This window comes from Betta splendens, chromosome 12 (genome assembly GCF_900634795.4).
Source record: "Betta splendens chromosome 12, fBetSpl5.4, whole genome shotgun sequence".
Taxonomy (NCBI): Eukaryota; Metazoa; Chordata; class Actinopteri; order Anabantiformes; family Osphronemidae; genus Betta; species Betta splendens.
This window is the reverse complement of record NC_040892.2, coordinates 10,856,391-10,865,828: the sequence shown is the minus strand read 5'-3', so window position 1 is coordinate 10,865,828 and position 9,438 is coordinate 10,856,391. Positions and strand designations below refer to the sequence as shown.

The 9,438-nt window shown below is 38.4% G+C and overlaps 1 protein-coding gene across 3 annotated transcripts; it reads right to left on the bottom strand.

Moving 5' to 3' along the window:
* Nucleotides 1-2,495: 2,495 nt before the first annotated feature.
* LOC114866964 (uncharacterized) lies at nt 2,496-9,132 on the bottom strand. 3 transcript variants are annotated; one of them, XR_005898416.2, is made up of 13 exons: nt 8,999-9,013; nt 8,485-8,497; nt 7,328-7,418; nt 7,028-7,250; nt 6,749-6,902; nt 6,579-6,661; nt 6,267-6,441; nt 5,846-5,947; nt 5,667-5,747; nt 3,808-3,902; nt 3,313-3,439; nt 3,104-3,221; nt 2,496-2,992 (listed from the first exon to the last, which is right to left on the bottom strand). XR_005898416.2 is itself a non-coding variant. In XM_029169252.3 (12 exons), the coding sequence occupies exons 2-7, from the start codon at nt 7,876-7,878 to the stop codon at nt 5,931-5,933; spliced, it is 1,203 nt and encodes a 400-aa protein (XP_029025085.1). In that variant the 5' UTR covers nt 7,879-8,497; nt 8,999-9,132; the 3' UTR covers nt 2,496-2,992; nt 3,104-3,221; nt 3,313-3,439; nt 3,808-3,902; nt 5,667-5,747; nt 5,846-5,930. The 3 variants fall into 3 exon arrangements, 2 of the variants coding, with proteins under 2 accessions (XP_029025085.1, XP_055369325.1); XM_029169252.3 differs by having other exon boundaries at nt 7,328-8,497; nt 8,999-9,132; XM_055513350.1 differs by lacking the exon at nt 3,313-3,439 and having other exon boundaries at nt 7,328-8,497; nt 8,999-9,132.
* Nucleotides 9,133-9,438: the final 306 nt, after the last annotated feature.

Sequence of the window (9,438 nt, the reverse complement as noted above, 5' to 3'; positions counted from 1 at the left end):
TTATTCCAAAACTATACAGCACAATTAGTAGATATTTGCTGAGATACTAGTCCATGAAGTGCTAATAAGAAATATAAAGGAATGGTGATGTATTAATTTGAGGAACAGGATTTATTGAACATCAAAGTTCAGCTATTACTGTCAATTTAATTTACGGTATGATAGTTTGGTAATGGATTATTCCAAAACTAAACAGTAAAATAAGTTGATATTTGATGTAGTAGTAGTCCATGAAGTACTAAGTAGAACTGGAAAGGAACGAGGATGTACTAATTTGAGGAACAAGATTTATTGAAGCTTAAAGTTCAGCTGGTGGTGTCAAGGCTTTTTACTGTAAGATAAGATGAGAGATAAGATAAAACTTTATTAATCACACGATGGGGAAATTCTGTTGTTTTCAGCAGCAAAGAGACATGGAAAACAGGATAAAACAGAATAGGCAGAACTAGTGGCTGTACAAGAAAAAAATGAAAAGCTAAAACTATAAAATACCAAGTAAACTGAGTACATATTTACCGCAGGGCATACAACATACATATTTATGGGTGGCAGATGAACATTGATGAGGTATTGCACATCTCCAGTTACACACAATGTAAAATAAGAGACATTGCACGTTAATATTTGATGATGATGATGATGATATTGTGAGTTACACGACAACCAAATGAATAGGCACACTGTAAATAGAATATTTTACAAATTGATTACTCCAAAACATTACAGTAAAATTAGTTCATATTTGAGTTGGTACAGTAGTAGTTAGTGGAGTACTAAGTAGAACTGTGAAGGAACGGTGATGTACTAATTTTCATTTCAGATTAGAATTAATATCAGTTCTCTTTTTCGCTTTTAAGAGTTTCACGTCCCTTTTCAGTGGCCGCCACATTGTTACCGTAAGCATCGCACGAATCAACTATAGCGACGACTCATTTGACCAAGGAATATCCAACAGCGGACAATTTGACCGCGTTCGGCTGATCGCAACACTGTTACCGTAAACATCGTACGAATCGCGCACTTCAACTATATTTACGCTAAGTTGCACTGGGAAAGCGAACAGCGGTTAAATGGGAAATACGACGCATTTTCTGAACTCAGCAAAATCAAACTTGAGTTTATTCTCCAGACAAATGTTAAACAAACCTCTGACTCGTTTCTCATTAGCCGGAGGAAGAGTCGACATGAAACAGAGAAGTAAGAAAAGCACGAGGTTCAGCGCAGAGCAACTCTTCAGAAAACATTCTGTAGCTGGTGTCTGTGCCGACACAAGACCCTGAACCGCACAGAGGAGCTGCGAAGAGAAACGATCGATCTACAGATTAAAACCTGAGCTGACTTTACAAGGCGACACCTCCACGAAAAATACTGCAATGTCGCTCCATTCCTCTCAAACATCTACGAACCTAAGTCACCTGACCTCGGATCAACTTCCGACTCTAGATTTATTTCCTCTACGAAACTTAGAAAAAAATAAGTAATGAAAATTCAGCTGTTTTTTTTTATTTTTGACTTTTGATTTCAACGAAAAATCAGATGGACGAATCATACAGTAAACGGGGACCTTGAAAGACCAGTTCGAAAGTCACTTTTTTATATTGTATATCGGAAAAGTAACCGACAATGTCAGTGGTGTGATCCACTGCGGACAAGTGAGCCGTCGTTCGTTCATCCGTCGTTCAGCCAGCCGCGCTTCAAAAACGTCTTGCGCCCGTATTACGCGCTTTACAGCAGAGCACAAAACACGCTCGTCGCGACTTCCTCTTTTCATAGCGAGACGTCTAGTCTGTTTAAAATATGGAAAACTACGAAACAAAATATTGCATATATATAAAAAAACTGTCACCTAATATAGATCTGTGTACGTTTACTGTAAAATTAAGCATTTATTATTATTTAAACCTACCATGTCATATTGTATTACAGTCAACTTTGATGATTAATAACTTGACTTTGGTGCATAGTTCATAGCTCAGACCAATTTCCCCTTGTTCTACTAGATGTGTACTATCACCACACAAAGATCTGCGTATTGTTACTGTATAGTTTAGGATTTATTAGTATTCAAAACTACCATGTCCTATTGTAGTAGCGTATTGGCATTATATTCAATTTTGATGATTAATAACTTGACTTTGGTGCATAGTTCCAGGCTCAGGCCACTTTCTCCTTGTTCTGCTAGAAGTGTACTATCACCACACAAAGATCTGTGTATTGTTACTCTATAGTTTAGGATTTATTAGTATTCAAAACTACCATGTCCTATTGTAGTAGCGTATTGGCATTATAGTCAATTTTGATGATTAATAACTTGACTTTGGTGCATAGTTCCAGGTCCAGACCACTTTCTCCTTATTCTGCTAGAGGTGTACTATCACCACACAAAGACCTGTGTACTTTTACTGTATAGTTTACCTTTTAGCAGTAATTGAAAGTACTATGTCATACTGTAAAAAGTCAACTTTGATGATTAAGAACTTGACTTTGGTGCATAGTTCAGTGCAACATTTGTGTGGAACACAAATACAACTTTATGCAAAAATGAGAAATGCGGTAAGACAGATAGGATACATCCTGTTAGTTTTTCATGGCTAATGAATTATGTACAAAGACAGCAATTCCAGTCTTCACTTGCTGCTTTTTTAAGGGTGTCTTTATCTAGTTTGAGGCACTGTGCGTGATACCACCGGCAACAGCCATCACACTGTATCTGTAAAAGGGCACATGAATGACCATTGTATAGCATTAGAATGAAATCGTTATTTGTTCTCATCAAACGCATTACTATTTCTATGTTTGTTTTATCACAGTTATTGCCCCCTCTGTTCCAATTCTTGCATGTTGTAATATTTAAACACTACAGAAAACACAATCATAACAAGCCTCTGTTGCTGAAAACAAAAACAGTACTTTGCCCAGTCTGTAAAGGCTGGTCCTGATCCTGGTGGCTTTGTGGTTGAGCACATAGCACAGTTACTGTCTGTGTTGAACACTAAAATGTAAAAACAAATTGTATATATCAAGATATTCATTAATAGATTTAATGCAATTATTGTCTTTTCACAATACAGACTGATAACAATACAAAGGCAATGTTACACACCAGAAGCGTGTAATATCTCACAAGCTATGTTTGTGCGTTCTTGTGCCATTTGTTTTCTTGTCGTTTTGAAGTCCATACTTGGCATATTTGGGAAGGCCTCCATCACTAACCTGGCCATCTAAATAACATAATGTAGACACAAGTTTTAATTTTTATCAGTGACACTACTTGTAGGAAATCATGCATTGACTAAACCATTTTTTGCTTACCATAATCACAATGACCCCACAGCTACTGCTATCTTTCTGACCTGGGTGATGCATAATGGCCTACTTCCATTTTTTATCCACCCAGTCAGTTTTGCTGTGGCATGCCCTTCTTATGTTGAAATAGTTACTGCAATAGTAGCATTATTGTTATTTTTAAATATTACTAATAATATTAATAATAATAATAATAATAATAATAATAATAATAGTAGTAGTAGTAGTGGAGCAATTACTTTAATGCTGTCAAAATCTATAAAAAGTCTATGACACTTTACACACATATCAGAAAATATCATGTCTGTATGTAACAAAACCAAATGAATCCGTGAATGAGACAACCCATAGAAGTGCACAAGAAGCTATTGAATGAATTGGTCTTAATTTACCTACACTAGTTATGTAGAAACATTTGGCAAAAATCTGAATCTTTTTACTGACTGTAAGTCAATGACCTACAGACAATTCCTTTATGACTCTTATCTCTAGATTATATACCGCAGTCTTTTCGCTGCTTGCTCCGACTCTACCAGTTCTTTGGCACTTTTTGCAGGATCCACAAGATAGGCCTTACTTTGGTCTGCATCAACGTACTATTGGAAAACACAGAAAATCTAATTATTAATACAATACAACTTAATGAAAGGCAATTATACATTAATACTCACCAGAAACTTCCAGTGAACATTTTGTATGTTTACAAATGAAACAATGGCTCTGTATTTGCCAAAGTCAATCAGCAATATAAAAATCATAAACAGATATGAACAAAACATGTATATTTAAAGTAAGGGTTCTGTCAGGAACACACGGTGGAGGACCCAAACGCACAGCGCCAACACGACGTGAGGTTTCAGAGGGGTTTATTGTAGCTCTTGGTCAGACAGGCAGAGGTTGGTACACAAGTAGGCAAAAACACTCCAGCGAAGGTACAGGCAAGGATTAGACAGAGACACAGTGAAAACAACAATGACAGGCAAGGGTCTGGTACACGACAGGACTTACGAAAGGCTGGAAGGCTGAAACGAACAAACAATCTGGCAAGGCAAAGGTGTAAATGCAGGGGTACAAATAACAAACTAAACATTAATGGGATGCAGGTGGTGAAATCACATGACTGGTTGAGGAGAACAGAACTAAACCGGAAGTGATACCAAAATAAAACAGGAAGTGGCGACACATGACTAGGTAAGTAAACGAAAACTAAGGCAGACAGGAAACAATACAGGAAATACCAAAATAAGACTAGAACCAAGCACACACACAACCAAAATGCTGAATCCATAACAGGTTCGATGTGCTTCAGTCCTATGTGGGCTTGGATATGTTCTGACCTGTCATTAAATAAAGCACTTAATGAACTTAAAAAGCAGCACTTACCCTTGACAGGCTGTGCCTTCTTGCTGCTTCTCTCCCCTCAAAAAGGATCACACTGGCAGTGTAATGGTTGAGAATGTACATGGTACCAAATTAAGTCTCGCTGCAGTGTGGTGAAGATAGCACTCAATGATCTAAGAGATGTATAAATATCAATTTAGATAGGACATTTACAGAGGAGGGCGGCATGGTGTTGTAGTGGGTAGCACCGTCGCCTCACAGCAAGAAGGTTCTCGGTTCAATTCACGGAGGCAGCCCACGTTCTCCCGTGTTTGTGGGGTCTCTCAGGGTTTCTCAGGCTTTCTCCCATTAGGTTGATTGACTCTCTTTGAGTGGTGGTGTGATATGGTTGTCATGTTCTATGGTTTCGCCCTGTCAGTTCCAGTCTGGGTGTCAGGTGTACCTGCCTCTTGCCCATAGCAAGCTGGGTTAGCACCACTGTGACCCCGCGTTAGGCGAATAAGCGGTTTAAATGGATGGATTTACGGATTCATTTTTCACTAAAACACATCGTAACCTCTTCCTGTAAGCCACCTGATGAGGGGCATCAGTAGTGATCTCAGGCTCACTGTGGTGAATAACAAAGCTAATTTGAGCAGGAACCAACAGATACCACCCACTTCTGTGTCCTCTTTTTTGCCACAATGTTGATAGTGGACAACACACATTCGAAATGTTTGATGTTAAAACAATTTAACAAGTTGCCATACATTTTGGATGCAATTCATTTTTGGTATAATGATTTTATCCTCATTCTCTTGATTTATCATCATAATATGATGAGAATAGTTAAATAAGCACATGAGACACCGAAGTAGTTGTGAAGTAGAGAAGAATTAATCTCAACTGGAGATGCAGCATCTTGACAGGTGGGTTGCCAGAGGATGTCTCTGCATGCCTGCTTTGCCAAATGAAATGTTTAAGGTCCACGTTAGTGCGACACAGCTTTTTACATTATTTAATCTGCCAAAAAGATGTACCTGTCCATTTCTGTCATCTTGATGGGCCTCTTCTCCTGTTTCCTTGGTGAGTGTCTGCGTTTGTATCTTTTTCTCAGAGGTCTGAGTGAAAATAATGCATGTGAAGAAACAAATATGTAAATACATGTGTATGTTCTAGACATGTGACTAAAAATGTAATAATCTACACAGATAATTACCTTCATCTTTTGCATTACAAAGGGTTTGACTAAAGGGCTCACATAGACACCTCGCTTCCTCTGTCTCCTTTGTTTCCATTCCTCCTCATCTACATGATGTCTCTATGACATAAAACCAGATGATAATAAAATTCTGTCTTATGTTATGGCATAGAGCCTAGAATCAAATCTATATGGAAAATGTATTATCAAGATGTTGGACAGTTATTTATTGAAAAACATATTACTTGAATTTGATATCTACTAACAGCAAATACTGCAGTAAAATGCAAGTTTGTAAATTATGAATCTTTTATCAATGATAATTACAGTATACACTATCCCATTTGGAAAATGACATTTTAATAAGTATTCCAACAACTATAAAATAACTAATTTCAGTTACTGAATATACTGAAGTATACTTCCGAGCTTTTTGTACCCTTTGCTTGCCCTTCAATGAATCTCTGAACTCTCAACAGACCATTCAGGGTCATCTTGTAAGTCACCACAAAGTCATCCAATCGGGTAAGCCGTCTTCTTTGAAAACGTATCCTCTTAAGGTCCCACTGACTTTTCTCCATGATGCCCTGTGTGTGGTTGTCTTGAGAGTAATTCTGGAATTGATATGATAGCAGGAAATTTTTATTTCAACATGCTTTATATATTTATATTTCAGGGTGTTATATAAGTCACATTTTAAATTAAAAAATGCATTTTTAAGTAATATGTAATATTTTTATATTGGCTTTACTTGGGTTGTTTTCTGAGCTGCTCTGTTGAACCTCTGTGTAAATTTTTCATAGACTGGCCCTGTTCCATGACGTCCAAGATCACCTGTTTAGACATTGCTCCTTCATTTATCTAATTTCTCTAAATAACCAGGGGAAATAGCTCTTACAGAACCCAAAAAAGTAGGCTTACCCAAGAGTAGTCCAGTCCACAAGGCAGCCTGAGGTATGAAGAACTTTGTTAATGCAGGAATGAATGTTGGACTAAGATACATATTGGGCTCACCGTCCTTGTCTCCTTCCTCCTGCTTAATCACTCGTTGGAATGATGTTACTCCCACATCATTCTACTCAGAAACATAAAAATAAGGCCATTAATCACATTTACGAGTGTAATGCTTTAGAGCAAGATAAATTATAATTAAGTCATATATGCAATGTGTAAAGAAAAATGGTAGCATTTTATACAGACCATAAAATCCAGCTCCACAATGGATGAGTCCTCAATGTCAGTTCTTCCTCCTTGTGTCATTATCAACTGAAGGTTTTTGAAATGTTTGTCAACTTTTTGGCCACTGTGGGAACTTGAGAACACAACAGCAGCACTGACAATGATTTCTTCAAGCTCTTCAATTGTTGTGGCCTGAGCCATAGCACCGAAGGTATGCATTGCTAGGTGGTAATGTTTTGGGGCACTGCAAAAAAAAGATAATGGGGTTACCATGAGAACAAAGACTAACTATTAGCTTTAAATAAAAAGTAAAACACTTACTGTTTTTTGCAAAGGTCCTTGGCATTTTTCATTACATGGCTCAGGCAGCGATGCAGTATTGGGAGTCGAATTGAATCCTCCGGGGCCTGGCCTGTCATGATATTGTAGTATCTGTTCAACAACTTCTGAAGACTGACTCCACAGAAATTGTAGGACAGTGACTGCAGTAAAACTATGGAGCCATCGCAAATAAACATGACAGGCCTTATTTTAATTCTCAGCCCATGTTGTCTTATTAGGTCTGTCACAAATGAGGCCAAGAAAAATGACACAGACACAGTTGTGTGGTCATTTGTGACATATATCGCTACTGGCACAGGGGATGATCCCTTTGAAGGATGTCGCACCACTAGCTCATACACGTAGAATGGTGCACTGCGACCCTTTTCTTTTTGAATAATGCTCCCAGTAGCATTCAAGTAAACGATATCATCCCTACACCGCTCATAAAAGAGGCACAGCATCTTCTTAGACCACAGCATTACTCCTTTTGGATGCATTTGTATTTTTTGTATTATGGTATCCTGGGATCCCTGCTCTTCTTCATGCATTTTTTGCAAGCTTAATAAATCATTAGTATGACTCCTTTTTTTCTTTTGTTGTCCCAGGACAAAGTTTTCAGTGTGCCTGGAGTTGGAACTTGGTCCCTACAACCTGAATCTACCACACTCTCAGCCAGCTTCCCTAAATTATCTAAGTACAGGCTACGTGGTAGTTTCGTGGTTAGGACATCTGCTGTTGTAGATCTGTCATTGGCACGTACAGGCCGTCTTTTTAAGACATTGCAACTGTGCCACACTTTGTCTCCTTTGAAAGTCACAGTAGCCTTAAGAGACAGCTCGTTATTAACTTTCACAAACACTTCAACGGGACATTCTTTAAAACGACAATACCCAGCACAAGAAAACAGAGGGCCAGTTCTTACAGACCCAGCTGCTTTCACAGTATGTCATTTGAATGCAAAACTGCAAAACGGGTGTACACTGCGAATGCCTTGCACAATGACATTGGTCCAGTCCAGTGTTTTGAAACAACATTTGTGTTGTTTACTTCTTAAATGATGAATAAAGAAAAACAAGGTCTTTGTGGCACTGGATGACTGAAATATTTATCTTGATCTTCATTGTCATTTAAGGATGATGGTGATGTCGACGTACCAACTATTATGTTCTGTAAATGCAAAAACAAACAAAGACAAAATAAAGTAAGAGCACAATATTACATTACTCAAAAATAAATTTCGTCAGCATTGTTTTCTACATCTACATTTTAACTATCTTTCTATATTATTCCACAAAGTAAGGTTTACCGATGAGTTCAGCAGTAGACATCTGTAACGATATGAATCCAAACACTGTAATATTCGCCAAATTTAATTATACATTTATTGCAATATAAGTAGTACTGCAGATTTATCTTTTACCCAGATACTGCAGAATGAGTGGTTAGAGACCTTTGCGTAAGTGAACCATAAACTGTGGCAAATTACATCTTACCATCATTATGCACTTGTGTTTTCACATTACCTAACTTTGTATGGTTACATTTAGATTTTCGTACTCATTAAATGCCTTCAATCAATGATGATGGAAATATTTAAATGGAGATAAAAGTAGGAAGCCAGTTTGCACTCAGTTTAAGTATCAATCCATGATGAAACGACAAACTCACAGCGTTGTGATGATCGCAATTGTTACAAGCATCAGCTTTAGCTTCGTTCCCTCCATCAGATTGTACGTTACTGGTGCTGCCTGCATCAGCTTCAGCTTCAGCTGCGCTCCCTCCATCAGATTGGACGTTACTGGTGCTGCCTGCATCAGCTTCAGCTTCAGCTGCGCTCCCTCCATCAGATTGTACGTTACTGGTGCTGCCTGCATCAGCTTCAGCTTCAGCTGCGCTCCCTCCATCAGATTGGACGTTACTGGTGCTGCCTGCATCAGCTTCAGCTTCAGCTGCGCTCCCTCCATCAGATTGGACGTTACTGGTGCTGCCAGCATCAGCTTCAGCTTCACTCCCTCCATCAGATTGTACGTTACTGGTGCTGCCTGCATCAGCTTCAGCTTCAGCTGCGCTCCCTCCATCAGTTTGGACGTTACTGGTGCTGCCAGCAT

Coding starts and splice junctions, on each gene's coding strand:
- LOC114866964 (XM_029169252.3), bottom strand. CDS start 7,878: ATGCATGAAGAAGAGCAGGGATCCCAGGATACCATAATACAAAAAATA. Junction 7,251..7,327: donor AAGGACCTTTGCAAAAAACA/GTAAGTGTTTTA, acceptor TTTTTTTTGCAG/TGCCCCAAAACATTACCACC. Junction 6,442..6,578: donor CAGCTCAGAAAACAACCCAA/GTAAAGCCAATA, acceptor TATCAATTCCAG/AATTACTCTCAAGACAACCA.